Genomic DNA, 19,737 nt, shown 5'->3' with positions numbered 1-19,737 from the left:
TAGCTGATTATTATAAGCAGTAGGCCTATATAGACCAGTAACATATATTATGGGCTGCATTTTGAGTGCCAGCAGGCAGCGCAACACAAAGATGTTGCCTATATGAATTAAAGCCATAGACTATATATAATCGACGTAGGATGCTTGACGTCACCCATCGGCTGAGTGAAGACTGAGAGGAGGCTGCATGCTACCCGACGTGGCTGCTAACCGGCTAGCGCTGCAGTGTTGCTGCTTCAGGATGGTCCTGATCTTCACAACGAACTCACTAGAGGAAAGTAACCTTGAAACTACACAAAAAAAACCTTTTGCTTTATCAATTATCATATGCTTACATGCCTCAAGTGGTTTTAAATACGTAATTGTTAAAAAGGTTAACGTTTATTTAATGTGTAATGAACAGATTGAAGCAAATTAACTTCATTACTAGAGTCGTGTGTTTGGTTGTGACTTGATTTTAATTTTAATGAATTAAGTTAATATCAATACGCTACATGTAAATTAGACAGTTTAGAGAAGATTATAATCTCCACACCAGTGTTGTAAACAGTTCTATTTATTACATAATTATGATTTCTCTCTGAGAGAAGTGGAGACTTGATGTGGACTGTTTTCAACAGCTCTGTGGGAGATTATCACCTTGAATATTAAAGATGAGGTAGAAATACATTTTATCTATTTGTACAATGTTTTGTTTCTTTCAGTACATTACATTTCATTTAGCTGATGCTTTTATCCAAAGCGACTTACAATATGTGCCTTCAACCATGAGGGTACAAACCCAGAGCCCAGTACATCAGTTCTGTCTTAAATCTGTGGTGCTTCCACCTGCTGAACATATAATAAACTGTAAGAACCAGTCTTTGCTGGAACATACACAACACAAAACATTATTTTAAAGTGAGTTTCTTGTTTTCATTAGATGAAGCACTGCAGCCCCTGATGTCTTCAGCTGCAACATGGTGGAGATCGGAAGCTGGTCTGGTCAGGCTGGTCAACACGAGGACGACATGCATCCTCTCAACAGACCCGGGTGGTGTTCACTGACGCGGTAGCCTGTTTGCTCAGGTGACGTCGGACCGGAGCGTCAGCCTGTTTCCGGGTGACGCTGGTGCTGGAGTCGAGTAGCTTGCTGGGAGACGTCGCAGGGCCCATCTGAATAATCACCACTCTCCCATGTTAACTGAGGTCTGTGTGGTTCACGCTGATTGGTGCTTCTATGGCACTGGTCTGCCGCTTCCCCTGTGTGCCCGAGCTGAGAAGTACGGCAAGAGGGAAGTGTTTCACACAGCGAGCACACAGACAGAAACACACACGAATCAAATGACTCCAAAACAAGACTATAATGCTTGTGAGTCTCGTTTATTCACACACACATTCACGCTTCTTTGCATATAAAACAAAATAAAATATATTTTTGCCACAAAGTTCAGATATGCAGTATTTAGCTTTCTGCACACCAGCGCCACCAGGTGGGGCTGTGCCCCACTTGCCCCTTATGTAGAAACACCACTGATTATAGTCATTATGGCCTTTAGAAAAATGTTTTTTTGGAGGAGGTGGGGTAGTGCACTATAGGCCCCTGAGACGCGGCTTAAGAGTTTGTCCTTAATGGGGAAAAAATTCCCCTTACATTACTTTTACTTTGATACTTTAAGTAGTTTTGAAACCAGTACTTTTACACTTTTACTTAAGTAAAAAGCTTGAGTTGATACTTCAACTTCTGCAGAAGTATTTTTAAACCCTAGTATCTATACTTCTACTTAAGTAATGAATTTGAATACTTTTGACACCTCTGCCACACACTGATGACAATTCCTGCATCGAGAGGAGAGGACCTCAGTCATAATAATAATAATAATAATAATAATAATAATAATAATAACAACAATAACATGTTTCAGCCTCTGTAATATTTTGAGCTCTAGAAGATAGAAACTTCAAAACAAAGATACAAATTAATACTGATGATAATTCCTTTATATATTTTCTTTCTGCATCACTTTACAAGTGGTGATCTGAAAATGAATGAACGGTTCATTTATATTTTTTACTTTTTTTCTCAAACTCACTATAGGTGAATCAGAAGTCTGAGTGTAAAATAGAGTGACAACATGAATGTAGACGTACAGTACCTGTCACAGTGAGAAGAAGGACAACAAATCCACTCGCTGCTGCAGTTACACTCATAGTAGCTGCTGCTCTCGTCTGTGACTTCAAACAATAAAAACTTCCACAGATAAATAATGTGCACAAGATGAAACTCAGTCACATCCCAGACACGTCGACCTACAACACAGAAGAGTCTGAGAATAAAGACAGAGTCTGTAAGAGAAGATACATTTAAACTGTTAAACACACCCACCTTCCTTCCTTCCTCTTTACACCTTTATGCTGAGCCCGGACGAGTGTGAGAAACAACTTTAGTGGCCGTTCATATCAAACCTGAATCATCTACATCACAACATCTCACTGACACAAGAAAGACAAATTTAAGGAGACTTGAGAGAAACTGAGGTGTTTTTAATCTCATCTGTTCAGTGTGTCATTAAGATTCAATAAAGCTTGACATGAAAAAGACAACTTAAAGAAAGATTTAAAATTGACCTGGAAAATAGACTGCCATTAATACTGTTGGAGCCATTTTATTTTAGAACAAGTTTGACTATAGCTGACCAGCTGAGACTAAAACCAGCCAGTGACGTCACATACAGCAGAATGAGGTCAATGGAACCAGGTTTTGACGAGAGACAAAGACGCTGCAGAGAAACAGATTTTCAACCGCACGCTCCTAAGTTTGTTGATTTTCATTAATTACCGTTTGTTATTTTGCTACTTTAAACTTCAACATAATTTAATTACTAAACGTTAAGCTACCAGTTGACTTGACCTAGATGTCAGGCCTCCTCATATACACACCACACGCAGTGTGTATATGAGGTGGCCTGACATCTAGGTCAAGTCAATTGGAAAAGCACCGAAAACACCTAGTATCTCTCATCCTGCTCCACATTTACACTCTTTCTAGTGTCACCAAGGGTCACACAAGCATTCATCCACCTCGTCTCTGCAGCGGGACCCGCAAGCAGCTCAACTCACGGGAAGAAGACAATAAATATGTGTGTGCTGGAAGTCTCGTTTGGTGTGTGAATTACTTTATTATGAAAAGGAGGAGCAAAAGACAGATTAAATACTGGAAGTGAGATTAAAATATAGTAAGAGTTTCATAACAACAGCAAATAGGAACAAATGAGATTCACATTTAATGTAAAAATACAAATATACTGACAGAGTAAAATAAACTTGTAATGATCCCTGAAAGAATCTGCTTTGTTGCAAAACTGTACATCACAAAGTTAGAAAAGAGGAAGTTGTGAGTGAAAAACAAATGAAATAAACAAGACTTTAAATTCATACGAAAATAGAAAAAGTATAATTAACATCAGTCTCCGAAAGGTGCAGCATACAAACTTATTATGTTAATAAAATTGCCAAAATTAATATTATAATGATACATCAATCATCCTAATGAAGAATAAGTAATAATATATAATCTTTTTTGTATAACTTATAAACCTGGATCACAGCAGTACAACATTATTCTGTTCGTAACAACATTCGAGCTTCACACCCTGAGAGAGACGTCAGAGGAAAATGGCCGCTGTGTGAACATGGTGGATTAAAACACACCTAACTCCTTCTTCTTCACGTGTTTAACACCTGATGTGAGAAACACCACAAAACACTAAAGTGACATCAATGGGCCTGATGCAAACTTTGAACAGACACCAGAGGCAACACAGCTCATCTGGTGTCAGCAGTTCACTTTGTGTTAACGGTCACATTCAAGGCGTTCATCACGTCAGTTGCAGCTCACATCCACATGAGACGTGCTCCCTCCAGTCCTCAGAGGAAACAAGTACAACTCCTGATCGGCTGATGATGGAAACGATGGAAACAATAGTGTAGAAACAGAAAGAAGTGAAATGGACAGAATCCTCTCTGTGGTTTTATCAGTAAAACTCTTTACTACCATCTAGTGGCAGCAGTGTCACACTACAACTAACTAATTATGCTTGTTTTGATAATTTTATGAATAGAAAAAAGTTATTTACAAGTCAACAGTTTGTCTACCGTCTGACACACACCGCAGATATTTATATGTTTGAAGCTGCAAGTTATAGAATGTTGATATTTTTCATTCAAGCTAAATGTGGCGTTTTTAACAACTGCTACAAGTTGCTGATATATTTCAGATAAAAGTCGAGTCACCGAAGTCGTTTGGATTCATCCACGGGGCAATTTATCCATGAGCTGTCAAGACAAGTCACTTAAAACTGAACATTCACTTCAACAATGATGCTGGAGTCTGTCACCAAAGAAGGATTCATCCTGTGGGGATCATGAACAGTTGTATGAACTTCTATTCAAATCCATCCCGCAGCTGTTGAGATATTTCCACCGGGACTCAGGTGATTTCCAGACGTTGGTCTAAACAGCAGGAGATTTTTGGACTGTGCTGTACAATGCAGCTGGATCCTCTCCAGTGTCCTGACATCTGGTTCTGAAAGGAGATAAAACAAATGAATGATCAGGAGGTCATGGAGACGTAGCATTAAAGGAGACATACTGAGCTTCAAAGTTCTGCAAAGTTAAAAAGCCCAAAGTCTGAGCTCCTCTCCTGGTAAAACAAGCTCCTCTGTCCCACAGAAAACATGAAGCTCCTGAAACACCTCACCAGTCGTCCCGCCCGTTCCTCTACATCACCGGCAGAAGCCAGGGCTGTAGCAAACGTAGCATAAGCAGTATTTAAACGTATACAGTGGTGCGTTGAACACATTGTGTTACGAAGTGTTGCATAATGTTAGAAACGCTAGTTAAACTATAAGAAATGATTTCAGATTAAATGTGTCCCTCGTAAAGTGAGAGTGGAGGATTTCCTACACGCACAGGAAGTGCTTAACCAATCACAACAGAGTGGGCCGGGTGACCAATCAGAGCAGACTGGGCCTTATCAGGAGGGGGGGGGGACCTTAAAGAGACAGGAGCTGAAACTAAGTGTTTGAGACAGAGGCTGAAAAGAGTGGCTGCAGCAATAGACAGTCTGAGGAAAGTGATGTTTTCTGAACATTAAACATTTTAAAGTCACAACGCTAATGAAAATGATCAAACTGAAAATACACATTTTTAAACAAAACAAGAAAAATGAAAGTTTAAAACAAATGACTTCTATAGGATATATCTCTGTTTCTTGTGTTTTGTGGTGTTAGTGAGGATAATGGTCCTGAATGAAGAGCTGCTCACCTCGGGGCAGATCTGTTAAAGTTGACAGAAGCGTACGCAACCTCCTCCGCCTCCTTGTGTTCGCTGGGTTCAGCTGATCCGACGTTGGAGTAGACGGGATCCGTCTCTCTCTTCATGAAGTGGACACTGGCATAGTGAAGGTCACAGTTTTCCCCAGACTGATTGTGTCGACGCTGCAAACACAAATTTGCATTTAAATCTTGTACATGTGGCAGAATGGACAACGTTAGAGTCCAACTAAAGCAGCTATTGATTTATTTAAAGCGCCTCCTTCTCCACCAGACGTGTTTCAAGGACAGGAAACATGTGTTTCTACTAAAAACCAAAAGGAGGGAAGGTCTTCAGTTTGAATTCCAAACACTAACAATACAAACTTCTACCTTAGTGTGTCTGTGAGCCACTTGTGTGTGCGCTTTCACATCGGTTGTGTCCAGATAAAACTACATCTGGGAGCTGGATGTTCAAGTAATGCAGCAAAGTTTGGTAGAAACAAGTTGTGTAACGTCATTTAATTAGAGGTTGAGCTACACACAATATAATCCCTAGACCCCAAAACCATCTGTCAGCAAATCATTAATAAAAACCTCTTTAACACTATATTTTGTGTGTATAGTGTGTATCATTTAATTGTATAACATTTTAATACAACTGCAGGTCTACAGACACAGAGACACTTAAAAAAAGAAAAGTCAGGCTCACAGAAACGAGAAGGAGCGAGAAGGAAGGGGGATAGGCCACACCCCCTTAACTTCCTTCTTTCTCTCAGTCTTGTTCCGACCAGCAACGAGTACACAACTCTCCGTCTCGCTGATGCACCGCGCCCTACTCACCGACACACAATGCCACACAGCGCTCTCTCTCCAAACTCGTAACACAATCACCTCAAATTCACGTCAAAGGGCAACATACTCACTAAATACAGATATAAAAGAACATGACTGCTCTGTCGATCAACCTTTAATTATAGAGTTGCATCCACACGCAGCCAACACTGACTTTATTTGTCCCAACGACACAGACTACGAACAGCAGTCTCACACACACTTAGTCTCAGACAGTAAGACGCAAAATCAACTTGTTACACAGCCACACCCAATGGTGATCTGCTCTAAATCACAGTGCTCCACATTAAAGATATCTGAACCAATCAATACAATCTTTCAGAAACTTACACAAGATTTAAAGCAGCACAAGTTACAACCCAACAAACTTAGAGCAGCATCAAGTGTCATAGTTCAGCAAAAACTCTTGAACAAAATGCACAGACAGAAAATTATAACACTCTGCAATTTGCTTAAACGGATAGATTACCAGAAGGAAATTCAAACACCAGATGATTGTTTTTACAATGGCAATTTTGACTGTGATTTTAATAACTACTTTTTAATCTTCACATGACAGAGAAAAGGGTTTGACGTGAGAAATTGTGACGTTTGAAAGGATTGGACGCTGAACTGTGTGTCTCACCTGCTCACTGTGGTCAAGTCTGTCCACAGGATCAGCAGATTGATGAGAGTTTCTCTTTTTTCTGAACAATTGAACCAAATAACAAACAATATACATAATAATAGTTGATTTAATTTAACAAGGCAGATTTTCAGGAATTCTTCATACAAATCTTTAGTGGAACAGATTTTCTCACCTGATCAGTAGGAACACAGAGAGGAGAGTCACAGCGAGGAAAACTGAAGCAGCTGATCCAATGAGTGCTGATCTCCATGCTGCAGATAAAACTATGATGAAATAACTTTTACTTTATCATTTCACGAAATCACAATATTTAAAGGTGCAGGACGAAACATTTACAAAAACAACTTTTTGTCATGTTTGCTAAACCTGTCTCGATGTTCTGACTGAATATAAAGACAGTTTATTTTCTAATAAAGCGTTTTGAAGAGTTCTGAGTTCTCAGAGTGGCCTGTGTGTGGGCGTGTCTACTAAACTGTTAATGAGCCACTGCTCCCCCTGCTGGTAGGTGTATGTGTGACGTGTGCACAGGAGCAGGGTTTTGTTTAAACCACTGTCTGTCTGCTGAGAGATGTTATGTGAATGTGCACAGTGAAGGAAATGTCTGTCAAGTTTACTGAGGATGATGAAAGCTATCTGCACATTTAAAATGTAAAGGACAAAGAATGGCTAAAGTCAATCCACAGCTCAAGAACCTTTAAAGGTGATAGGACTTCACATGACTCACCTGCTCCAACAGTCAGATGTAAGGTGGTGTTACTACGTCCTTGTGTGTTCTGGGCCTCACACTGATACTTTCCACCATGTTCAGCTGTGATATTAGTGATGGTGAAGTTTTGTCCTGATGCTGTTGGTGAGTCCTCGTCCTCCTTGTACCAGGTGTAGTTAGCTGCTGGGTTAGCATCACTGCTGCAGGTCAGAGTCACCGAGCTGCCCTCCATGATCTCACCAGAGGAACTCACTGACACAGAGGGAGGCTTTGGAGCGTCTGGTGTAAAACATGCAAGATCATGAAATGATGTCAGAAATATTCATTAACCAGAGTAAAGAACTTTTGAATCTCTGGTTTTTATAAGTGCTTCTTAAATATAGATGATCATTATTATCCCGGTTCGCCAGCACAGACAGAAGCAGGTACTGAGGGTTTTGTTTTCAGCCTGTTTGTGTGAATGTACAAAATAAATCAACACATGAAACAAACTTACTGAATATTATAGTGAATATTAACTATTGCAGCTGATCAGTCAAAGGTCAGAGGTCAAGATGAGCAAAGATTTGATCCAAAAGACCAATTTTCCGCGATATTTTTCGACAAATAGCAGAGAGACTAAATCATATACTGATCAGAACATTATTCCCCATCATATAATGGATAGATGACTTATAAGTAATGACACAAAGAAGTTAGAGATTTACATCATGCTTCCTTAAAACTAACTTTCTGCTTAATCCTGCCTCTAATAGGACTATAGCGAACAAACTACCTTCTTCTACAGCCAAATATTTCAACTTTTGACTCATCAGTCCAGAGCACCTGCTGCCATTTTTCTGCACCCCAGTTCCTATGTTTCGTGCATAGTTGATTCGCTTGGCCTTGTTTCCATGTCGGAGGCTTTTTGGCTGAAACTCTTCCATGAAGACCACTTCTGATCAGACTTCTCCGGACAGTAGATGGGTGTACATGTGTCCCTCTGGTCTCTGCCAGTTCTGAGCGGATGGCAATGCTGGACATCTTCCGATTTCGAAAGGAAATAAGCTTGATGTATTTGTCATCTGCTGCATTAAGTTTCCTTGGCCGACCACTGCGTCTATGATCCTCAACGTTGCCCGTTTCTTTGTGCTTCTTCAAAAGAGCTTGAACAGCACATCTAGAAACCCCAGTCTGCTTTGAACTCTTAGTCTGGGAGAGACCTTGCTGAAGCTCTATAACGACCTTGTGTCTTGTTGCTGTGCTCAGTCTTGCCATGGTGTATGACCTGTGACATCAAACTGTCTTTCACAACCTCACATTGGAAGCAGAGTTTGTTCCTCACCCACTTTTAAGCCTCCTACACAGCTCTTTCTGTTTCAGTTAATGACTATGTTTCAACCTACTTGTGAAATTGATGATCATTAGCACCTGTTTGGTATAATTAGTTGATCATACACCTGACTATAATCCTACAAAATCTTTGTGCAAGTGTACCTATAAGAATTGATGCTGGTTTGAAGGCAAAGGGTAGTTACACCAAATATTGATTTGATTTAGATTTTTGCTTTTGTTCGCTCACTTTGCATTTTGTAAATTGATAAAAATGCACAATTATTATTTATATTTTTCAAAGCATTCTTAGTTGACAGCATTTTTTCACACCTGCTTAAAACTTTTGCACAGCACTGTATATATAAAAATAATCTATGATCATGTGATGGGAATGTCATCATTATGAGTGTAGAAAATAACGTCATATATTGTCGCTATGTAACAATAGATGTTTTCATCCGAGTCTGTTTGTTGGTTGGTTGTTGATTTTAAGCAACATTACACAAAAACTACTGAGTCGATTAGCAGGAAACTTGGAGGTAGGATGAGGAACGGGTCAGGGAAAAACTCAGTAAAGTTTGGTGTGAATCCAGATAAGGGGGCGGACCAAGGAACCTTCTGTAAGATTGATAGACAGTGCAGGGTTTCATGGACATGTGGATGTTTTCTACTCACACTGGACGTCTAAGTGTAGAGACGTGGAGTTGATCCGTCCGTACTGATTCTCTGACTTGCAGGAGTAGACCCCGCTGTCCCCAGAGCTGATGGAGGAGAGATGATAAACGTTCTCTGGTCCATGAAGCAGAGCTCGGTTCTCCTTGTACCAGGTGTAGTTAGCTGCTGGGTTAGCATCACTGCTGCAGGTCAGAGTCACCGAGCTGCCCTCCATGATCTCACCAGAGGGACTCACTGACACAGAGGAGGACTGTGGAGCATCTGGATTTACATGGATGGTAATGGATTTTAAGAATGGACCAGCATCTGGAATTTTGAAGATGTGCAAAAACTCTCGGCTTTTGAAAAATATTTACTCACATTTCACATTTATTAAGACTCGTTCAGACGCCGTCTTCCCCAGCTCATTCTCAGCTGTGCAGTAATACTCTCCAGAGTCTGACGACCGGATGGAGCTGAGGACAAATTGTGTCTCTTCACTGAGACGTTGAACTTGTTTATCTCCACTTCTCTTGTACCAGGTGTATTTAGCTGCTGGGTTAGCATCACTGCTGCAGGTCAGAGTCACAGAGCTGCCCTCCATGATCTCACCAGAGGGACTCACTGACACAGAGGGAGACTTTGGAGCATCTGAAGGATAGTTTATATTAATACACATGATGATAATACAATCAAAACAATGTCTGTATTATTTTTTAATAGTTTAAATTTAAGTTATTTCCACATTATTGTAGCTTAATGAGGAGGCGTAAACTCACACAATGTAGGAGAAGGGAAACGCTCCTGTCCTTCTATAGCACAGTGATATCTGTCTTCAGCATTAAAGTGTAGGAGCTGAAAGTAATTATTCCTTCCAACAGGTTTATTGTTATTGTACCAAACGTAGGAAAGATGATCAGGGAGCTGACACCTGCTGTGACAGGTCAGCTCTGTCCAGGTAGAAGATGGATTGGCTGTTGATCTCCTCACATGTACCTGGAGCTGAGGGTCTGTGAACAAACATGTGGTTTTATTTCAACATACACACTAACATTTCAAACTGACTCTAATGAAAATGTTACCTGTGACAGACAGAGTGATTCCAGCTGGACCATAAAAACTCCCTCCAGGTTGGTTTGTTGTGAACCTGAACTTGTACACAGCTGAGTCGCTTTCTCTCAGGTTAGAGATTCTCAGAGTGCACTTGTTGTTTCCACAGAGATTTTCCACACGACCTGAATACTCCGTATCAGTCTTTAGATCAACGTAATTCCCATTACTCACTTTAATGAACCAGAAAGTTTTCTGAACTGTATTAACACGGTGATTCAACCAGGATGGGTATTTGTAGGTACAGGTAATGTCCACTGTTAATCCTCTGAAGGCACAGATCTCAGTAGAAGTGTAACTCACACTCCAGCCATTCTGACTCCTTACCACTGTAACACAGAGAATCAGATTCATCACTTAGTTTACTTTTTACTTGTTGTAGAAAAGAAACACATTTCCATGAGCAGCATTCCAGAGCATTTCAACTAATGACTCCACACACTGATGACAATTCCTGCATCGAGAGGAGAGGAACTCAGTCATTATGATAATAATAATAATAATAATAATAATAATAATAATAATAACAATAAAATAATAATAATAAGAATAAGAATAAGAATTAATAATAATAACACGATAGAAACTTCTAAACAAAGAAACTAAATAATACTGATGATAATTCCTTCATATATTTTCTTTCTGCATCACTTTACAGGTGTTTATCTGAAAATGAATGAATGGTTCATTTATATTTTTTACTTTCTCTATTTCACTTCAGGTGACTCAAAAGTTTGAGTGTAAAATAGAGTGAAACATGAATGTAGACGTACAGTACCTGTCACAGTGAGAAGAAGGACAACAAATCCTCTCGCTGCTGCAGTTACACTCATAGTAGCTGCTGCTCTCGTCTGTGACTTCAAACAATAAAAACATCCACAGATAAATAATGTGCACAAGATGAAACTCAGTCACATCACAGACACGTCTACCTACAACACAGAAGAGTCCGAGAATAAAGACAGATTCTGTAAGAGAAAGATAAAATTAAACTGTTAAACACACCCACCTTCCTTCCTCTTTCCACTTACATGCTTGCTGAGCCTGATGGTGTTAGATTAAACCTAAAACAAAGAAGTAACATGTGTTTTGTACAAACTGTGAATTTCTTCATTTAACAGAGTGTTAGAAACGCCTTTAGTGTCTGTTCCCACCAAACCTGAATCCTCCTCAACTGAAGCTGTGAGCAGCGTTGAACAGGCCTGAAGATGCACCAGTGTGATAAGAACTAACCTCGAATGACAGGCACCATCTTTGAGAAAAAGGTATTTGATTTGCATACAGACATTTTTTAGTTTGGTCCATGTCCCATCCACTGACATGGAAGAGTCCCGGTTTATGACAAATACTGCAGCCAGCCACCAGGGGATTACAGATATCATTTGGCATCACTTTGGGGGTAGCTGTCTTGTTGTCCATCTTTATATTTAGTATCAAACGTGAAGTTGAGGGAAGATTAGACGTTGTAAATTTGAGTTAAAACAAATTCCTGTTTCATGGTGAAACATCAAAGTTTGACATGTCACCATGGAAACTTGAATATATAACATGAATTTTTTTTTGTGTTCCTGGATGAGCGGGTGTCACTTCTGCAACAATCTCCCATTAAATCTTCAAAATGTACAGACTGTACTTTGATCGTCCAGAAACATTATTATCAATAAACTTGTTGACATAGTTTGTATGTCGAGTGCTTCATGATTCTCAGCTGACGACCTCAATAGTCCTCAAATATTATTATGTCACAATTCATCATTAGATGTATAAATATGACAAGATCGATATATTTGTTGACTTGTGTACTTCCATTAGCCAAAATATTGTTGTTGAAAACCCCCAATCAGAAAATAATTATTGGTCACTCCCATTGATTGATATAAAACATTTTAGATGTCATGATATTAGTTACAAATATTTACAATTTATAATATCTAGAAGTTAGTCTTATTGTTATTTGTAACATTTTGACAGTAACATACATTATGGTTAGCGTTAGCCTAACCTGAGGCTAACTCTACACGTGGTTGAGCCTGGGAAATATTTTTAATTATGGGAGAAGAAGAACAACTTTCTTACCTTAAATTTTCGTGGCTTCCAAAGTGAGAAGTGAGATGTTTGTAATCTGGGTTAACCAACCCATCAAGAAAGAAAACAACCTTTACAAACACTTCACATGTCTATATGTTTTATTTCTTCTGGTTCTATGCTGTAAAATCCACATATAAACAACAGATTCACATTGTGTTTCTTCAGTGTTTGGTGACTGTGCTGTACAATGCAGATGGATCGTCTCCCTCTTCTTCACGTCTTGTTCTGTGAAGGCAGAATAAACCACTCACACCCACAGTTTTTAACCTCAATAATTGTAGTGATAAAAATGTTCCCGTGTGGAGCTGCTCACCCTGTTGCACTGTCAAATCGAACAGCGCTGTACTCAGCCTCCTCCTCCTCGTCTTCCTCAGTTTCTCTCTGGGGTTGAACTCGACCTATGTTGCAGTAGATGGCGTCTGCCGGGTTCTGGGTGAAGCAGACGCTGGCGTAGTGGACGTCATCGTGAGGCTCTGCTGGTCGTGTGTGTGCCGCAGCTGGAATCTGCTCGTACAGTAAAACACGAGCTGGGATCAGGAATCTGTGTCTTACTCTTTAACTCTGTTGGGTACCCAGAGTTTCTCTGTGTTGTGGGCCTGATCCTACTCTGCTGAATCAAACTGTGGTGGCAGCGGTGATCTGGGAGCTTTCTGTTTTTCCCTGCTGGTCACCAGCTCATCTTCTTAACAGATGAACCCAGTGTCACCACCATGAAACATTCACTCTACATTTTACTCCCGAACTAGAATCACTCCCCTTCGGTTGTGCGCCTCCTCCAACCAGTTCATGCTTTTTGTTAGAGTAAAGGAATATGACCTCCCAAGACATTCATGGTCTGAACCTTCTCATCAAATCACAATGATGCAGAACGCCACCGGTTAATGAGGCAGCCTTGAAGAGTGGAGATCAAGTGCTTTGAAATGAAACTATTCATTTACCTGCGCTCTGTCTTCTGGTCTCTCACCGCACTCACGCTGTTGTGTGAAGGACTTGTTTCTTCTAGATGGGAGGAAAGAAATAAACAGTTGGATGAACTAGAAAACTCCTCCAGAGAAAGACCGGAGAGAGAGAGACAGAGAGAGAGAGAGAGAGAGAGAGAGAGAGAGAGAGAGAGAGAGAGAGAGAGAGAGAGAGAGAGAGAGAGAGAGAGAGAGTGAGGAGTGAGAAGTCTTTGTGTGTGTGTGTGTGTGTGTGTGTGTGTGTGTGTGTGTGTGTGTGTGTGTCAGGCACGTGCACAGACATTTTGGGGGGCATGTGCTCAAACCATAAAAAAAGGGAACCCATCGCCAAAATTGTTTATGAAATTAAAAATAATAATAATAAATCAATAAAAACTTACTCATTCTCCCTCATTTGTTTAACTAGTTGATGGCCTGATCCAATAAAAACAAGAGCTGCTACCCTGAACTGCTTGTTGCGTCATGACCTGTTTGTCTGATGGTGCGTGTCAGAGGAGAAGTGGCTGCAGCCGTTTGGCGCTCAGCTGCATGAGGAGGAGGGGGAGAAGGAGCGGGGGGGCGGGGCCAGCGGAGCATGTCGGGGCGAAATTCTCACAAGAACTCAAATAAATGCCCCGTCAGATATCAAAACACATTGGGGGGGAATTGATGACAGAGAGAGTAATTTTTATTCTTAAATATTGATGAATGAAGAAAAAATTGGGCTCCAGCAGAAGGGCACTTTTCTCATCCAGGGCAAAAGGGCTGGTGCTTGAGCACCACTAGGTGTCTACTAGGTGTGTGTGTGTGTGTTTCTATGTGTGTACAGGAACTTGGTTTGTGTTTGTGGTAGTTTGTATTTTTGTGACACACAATAACTTTCTGTCCTCTAACCATGTGGGTGCTTTTATTTTGAAATTCCAGCCTCTAGTCACACTGGCTGGTGAGGTCTTATCATGAACTGTGTGTTTCTATTCAGTAGTGTCACTGTGTGACTGTGTCACCTGATCCACAGGAAGACAGCGAGGAGGACGACCACCAGGAGAAGAGCTGTGGTTGTTCCAGTCACTGCTGATTTCCAAGCACCTGGAGAAATCACACAATGGATGAACAGGGAATGTTGCAGGATGTTTGACTCGGAGCTGAAGTCAATGCACAGCTCCAGAACCTCTAAAGGTGTTAGGACTTCACATGACTCACCTGCTCCAACAGTCAGATGTAAGGTGGTGTTACTACGTCCGTGTGTGTTCTGGGCCTCACACTGATACTTTCCACCATGTTCAGCTGTGATATCAGTGATGGTGAAGTTTTGTCCTGATGATTTTCTTTGAACTTGTTTATCTCCACTTCTCTTGTACCAGGTGTAGTGAGCTGCTGGGTTAGCATCACTGCTGCAGGTCAGAGTCACCGAGCTGCCCTCCATGATCTCACCAGAGGGACTCACTGACACAGAGGGAGGCTTTGGAGCGTCTGAAGGATAGTCTATATTAACAAACAGGATGAGAATACAATTAAAACAGTCTGTATTTTTTGTTAAAAGTTTAAATTTAAATTATTTCCACATTATTGTAGCTTCATTAGGAGACGTATACTCACACAATGCAGAAGAAGGGAAATGCTCGTGTCCTTCTACAGCACAGTGATAGCTGTCTTCAGCATCAAAGTGCCGGAGGTGAAGGTATTTTTTTTGTCCAACAGGTTTATTGTTATTGTACCAAACGTAGGAAAGATGATCAGGGAGCTGACACCTGCTGTGACAGGTCAGCTCTGTCCAGGTAGAAGATGGATTGGCTGTTGATCTCCTCACATGTACCTGGAGCTGAGGGTCTGTGAACAAACATGTGGTTTTATTTCAACATACACACTAACATGTCAAACTGACTCTCATTAAAATGTTACCTGTGACAGACAGAGTGACTCCAGCTGAACCAGTAAAGCTCCCAGTAGGTTGGTTTGTTGTGAACCTGAACTTGTACACAGCTGAGTCGCTCTCTCTCAGGTTAGAGATTCTCAAAGTGCACTTGTTGTTTCCACAGAGATTCTCCACACGACCTGAATACTCCGGATCAATCCTTAGATCATCGTGAATCCCATTACTCTCTTTAATGAACCAGAAAGTTTCCTGAACTGTAGTATCAAGGTGATTCAACCTGGATGGGTATGTGTAGGTACAGGTAATGTCCACTGTTGATCCTCTGAAGGCACAGATCTCAGTAGAAGTGTAACTCACATCCCAGCCATTCGGACTCTTTACCACTGTAACACAGAGCACATCAGAGAATCAGAAGATAAACTTACTATAAAACTAACTCCATGTTTTTTCAAAGGTGAATCAACAGTCGGCAGGTTTTCATTTTAAGATGACGATGCCAAGATGAGGAAACTTTCAGTTCACATAAAACACAGGGAAGTTCCCTTTAGACTTCAGACTGAGGGAGAAACACACTGTTGGAGGTGAGGAACATGAGGGACCTTGTATAAGTTGCTCTTATAATGGAGCAAACTGGTCAATAAGGAGGAAATGATCTGTGTCTTTTATGCAGAGTCGACCAAAGATGGACGACACGTCTCCACTTCCTCCCACTCTCCAGAAATGAAGCCAAAATATCCTGGATACCAACGCTGCCATCTTTCACATTTGGAACCACAGTCTGCACAGTAGTGATCTGGAGATGGAGCCACAGTATCAAGGTCCCGCCCATACATGAGCTCGACCAATCCTGAGTCAGCTTCAGCTGTCAATCATGAAGTTTAATTTAATTTTCATTTCAACAAATAACTAATTAAAACAAACTTATGAGAAACATGAACAATAGGGTGTGATACGAACGACCTAAAATGACAGAAACTATCTTTTAGTAAAAAATGTACTTGACTTTTTAGATTGGTCCATGTCCTTCCCACTAACATGGAGGAGAACGAATGTATGTTCTATACTGCAGCCAGCCACCAGGGGGTGATCACACTGCTTTGGCTTCACTTCTTGGGAGCGATCATGTCTTCCATCTATATTTACACAAGCAGAATACTAGAACTTGTACTACACTAGTTTGTCAGTACTGACAGTAGAATCCCAAGAGTTCAATGTGCCCATGCAGAAAAAAGTCTTTAAAGACACAGGAGGTTATGGTACAATGCATTATCTCAAATACTCCAGCAGATGGTGCTGTTAGTGAAATACTGTAGATTAAACTCACTCATTGACGGAGAGCGGAAATCCTCGTGTCCTTTAACAGCACAGGTAACTCTGTCTGCAGGAGAGAAATAATCTGAATAAGATGCTCCTTCCTTCTTCTTCTGTTGATTCTTGTACCAGACGTAGTTCAGATGATCAGGAAGACGACAACTGCTCTGACACCTGAGCTCTGCCAGGTTATAAGAGTAATACTTCACTGATGTGCTCACCTGCACATGCAAATCTGTGTGTGAGATTAGGGAATTCATTTGAGTCCAAACTGACAACACACACATGCATATAAAAGTGCACAGACACACTCAAGTGAACCAAACAAGATGTAGGAAATAAATGAATGAATGTTCAGATGTAAATGTTACCTGTGACAGACAGAGTGACTCCAGCATAACCAGTAAAAGTCCCTCCAGGTTGGTTTGTTTTGAACCTGAACTTGTACACAGCTGAGTCGCTCTCTCTCAAGTTAGAGATTCTCAGAGTGCACTTGTTGTTTCCACAGAGATACTCCACACGACCTGAATACTCAGGATCAGTCCTTAGATCAACGTAAATCCTATTACTAACTTGAATGAACCAGAAAGCTTCCTGAACTCTAGTATCAAGGTAATTAACTGTGGATGGGTATGTGTAGGTACAGTTAATGTCCACTGTTGATCCTCTGACGGCACAGATCTCAGTAGAAGTGTAACTCACATCCCAGCCATTCTCACACTGTACCACTGTAACACAGAGAATCAGATTCATAACGACACCAGAGAACACTTAGTTTACTTTTTACTTGTTGTAGAAATGAAACGCATTTCCATGAGCAGCATTCCATAGCATTTCAACTAATGACTCCACACACTGATGACAATTCCTGCATCGAGAGGAGAGGACCTCAGTCATGATGATAAGAGGAAGAAGAAGAACAATAACAATAATAATAATAAAAATAATAATAATAATAATAACAATAATAACAATGACAACGACAGGTTTCAGACTCTGTAATAAATATTTTGAGCTCTAGACGATAGAAACTTCTAAACAAAGATACATAATGATACTGATGATAATTCATTCATATATTCTTTTTCTGCATCACTTTACAGGTGGTGATCTGATAATGAATGAATGGTTAATTTCTATTTTTACTTTCTTTCTCAAAATCACTTCAGGTGAATCAGAAGTCTGACTGTAAAATAGAGTGAAACATGAATGTAGACGTACAGTACCTGTCACAGTGAGAAGAAGGACAACAAATCCACTCGCTGCTGCAGTTACACTCATAGTAGCTGCTGCTCTCGTCTGTGACTTCAAACAATAAAAACATCCACAAGTAAATAATGCGCTTAAGATGAAAACTCAGTCACATCACAGACACGTCTACCTTCAACACAGAAGAGTCTGAGAAAGTCAAACTGTTGAACACCCCCACCTTCCTTCCTCTTTACACCGACCTGCATGCTGAGCCCGATGGTCGTAGATCAATCTGTGGTTTGTGCAAACTGTGGTTTGTGCAAACTGTGGTTTGAACGAGTGTGAGAAACAACTTCAGTGGCCGTTCATACCAAACCTGAATCATCCACATCACAACATCTCACTGACACAAGAAATACAAATTTAAGGAGCCTTGAGAGAAACTGAGGTGTTTTTAATCTCATCTGTTCAGTGTCTCCTTAAGATTCAATAAAGATTGACATGAAAAAGACAAATTAAAGAAAGATTTAAAATTGAACTGGAAAATAAACTGCCATTAATACTGTTGGAGCCATTTTATTTTAGAACAAGTTTGACTCTAGCTGACCAGCTGAGACTAAAACCAGCCAGTGACGTCACATTCAGCAGAACGAGGTCAATGGAACCAGGTGTTGATGAGAGACAAAGACGCTGCAGAGAAACACATTTTCAACCACACGCTCCTGAGTTTGTTGATTTTCATTAATTACCGTTTCTTATTTTGCTTTTTTGAACTTGGACATAATTTAATTACTATACGTTAAGCTACCAGTTGACTTGAACTAGACATCAGGCCACCTCATATACACACATTCATACCACACGAAAGGGTGGACCACACTAGAAAAGCAGTGAAAACACATTCTTATTGTATGTTGAATAAGTGCTATAGAGAAAGAGATTGTTCACTTTGTATAACACTGTAGTGGCTCATTGGGTGACCTGCTGTGACATTTTCTAGCCAGTAGGGGGAGGTACCCAGTCGTCCTCTCAGGTGAATCTAGTCTGAGAGTTATTTTTACCTGTCTGCATCCTGTCGGCCATTTTGCTGCTCAAGCTACAAGCGCACTTCCTGCTTTGCTAAGATTCTGTTATATCAACGCCAAGAATGACCTCCTCCGCTAACATTGATGCAACACTTCGTAACCCTGCACCTTTCAGAACCAGAGGTTCGGAAAGGTGCAGGGTCTCTTACTATTCAACGCTCAGGTTTTTGGTGAGAGACGAATTCTCCGGTGCCAGAGAGGACATCCACCGAAGAATCAAGCCTCCAGTTCACTGGATGGCGAGCCTACATACAGATGTTTGAGAGAGATTCAGACTTCCATGTTCCTCTTCACTCCACGGTGTGGTAGGACAGACACCGTACAAAGACGGATTGGGCCCAAACGATCAATCCGCCAGTTTGACATTTAAGACTGGACTCTTATGTGCACACTTTTTTTTGTCCAATTTATTTTTGTTTATTATTTTGGGTAAATTTATGCTTCATTGTAATTTTCAAACAAACTTGAACTGCTGGTTATGTGTTCTAATACAAGTTAATTCAAAGTAATCCTGGTGTTAATTCTTGTTACTGATATTCAGGGCTCCTGTTTACCTAGTATCTCTTATCCTGCTCCACATTTACACTCTTTCTAGTGTAACTAGCGGGACCCGCAAGCAGCTCAACTCACAGGAAGAAGACTATAAATATGTATGTGTTGGAAGTCTCGTTTGGTGTCTGACTGGCTTTATTA

General features: G+C 40.6%; 1 protein-coding gene across 1 annotated transcript; it reads right to left on the bottom strand.

Annotated features, from left to right (window-relative positions):
• Positions 1-5,999: 5,999 nt before the first annotated feature.
• On the bottom strand, positions 6,000-19,042 carry LOC132997945 (B-cell receptor CD22-like). The gene is made up of 15 exons (XM_061067501.1): positions 19,021-19,042; positions 17,140-17,496; positions 16,782-16,949; positions 15,484-15,840; positions 15,181-15,411; positions 14,785-15,054; positions 14,589-14,670; positions 13,585-13,645; positions 12,960-13,150; positions 10,862-10,887; positions 9,830-10,099; positions 9,470-9,730; positions 7,499-7,759; positions 6,947-7,025; positions 6,000-6,126 (listed from the first exon to the last, which is right to left on the bottom strand). The coding sequence occupies exons 1-15, from the start codon at positions 19,040-19,042 to the stop codon at positions 6,000-6,002; spliced, it is 2,763 nt and encodes a 920-aa protein (XP_060923484.1).
• Between the last annotated feature and the right edge of the window lie 695 nt (positions 19,043-19,737).

The sequence above is a fragment of the Limanda limanda genome, chromosome 2 (assembly GCF_963576545.1).
Source record: "Limanda limanda chromosome 2, fLimLim1.1, whole genome shotgun sequence".
NCBI classification, from domain to species: domain Eukaryota; kingdom Metazoa; phylum Chordata; class Actinopteri; order Pleuronectiformes; family Pleuronectidae; genus Limanda; species Limanda limanda.
The sequence above is the reverse complement of the archived record's forward strand: the minus strand, read 5'-3'. Positions and strand labels throughout refer to the sequence as shown.

What these genes read in the sequence shown, in the direction of transcription:
- LOC132997945 (XM_061067501.1), bottom strand. Translation starts at nt 19,042, where the DNA reads ATGGCCGACAGGATGCAGACAG. An exon ending in GGAGTCAGAATGGCTGGAGT is followed by an intron (nt 10,100 to 10,861) that starts GTGAGTTACACT and finishes ACTATCCTTCAG; the next exon opens with ATGCTCCAAAGTCTCCCTCT. An exon ending in AGTCTTAATAAATGTGAAAT is followed by an intron (nt 9,731 to 9,829) that starts GTGAGTAAATAT and finishes ATGTAAATCCAG; the next exon opens with ATGCTCCACAGTCCTCCTCT.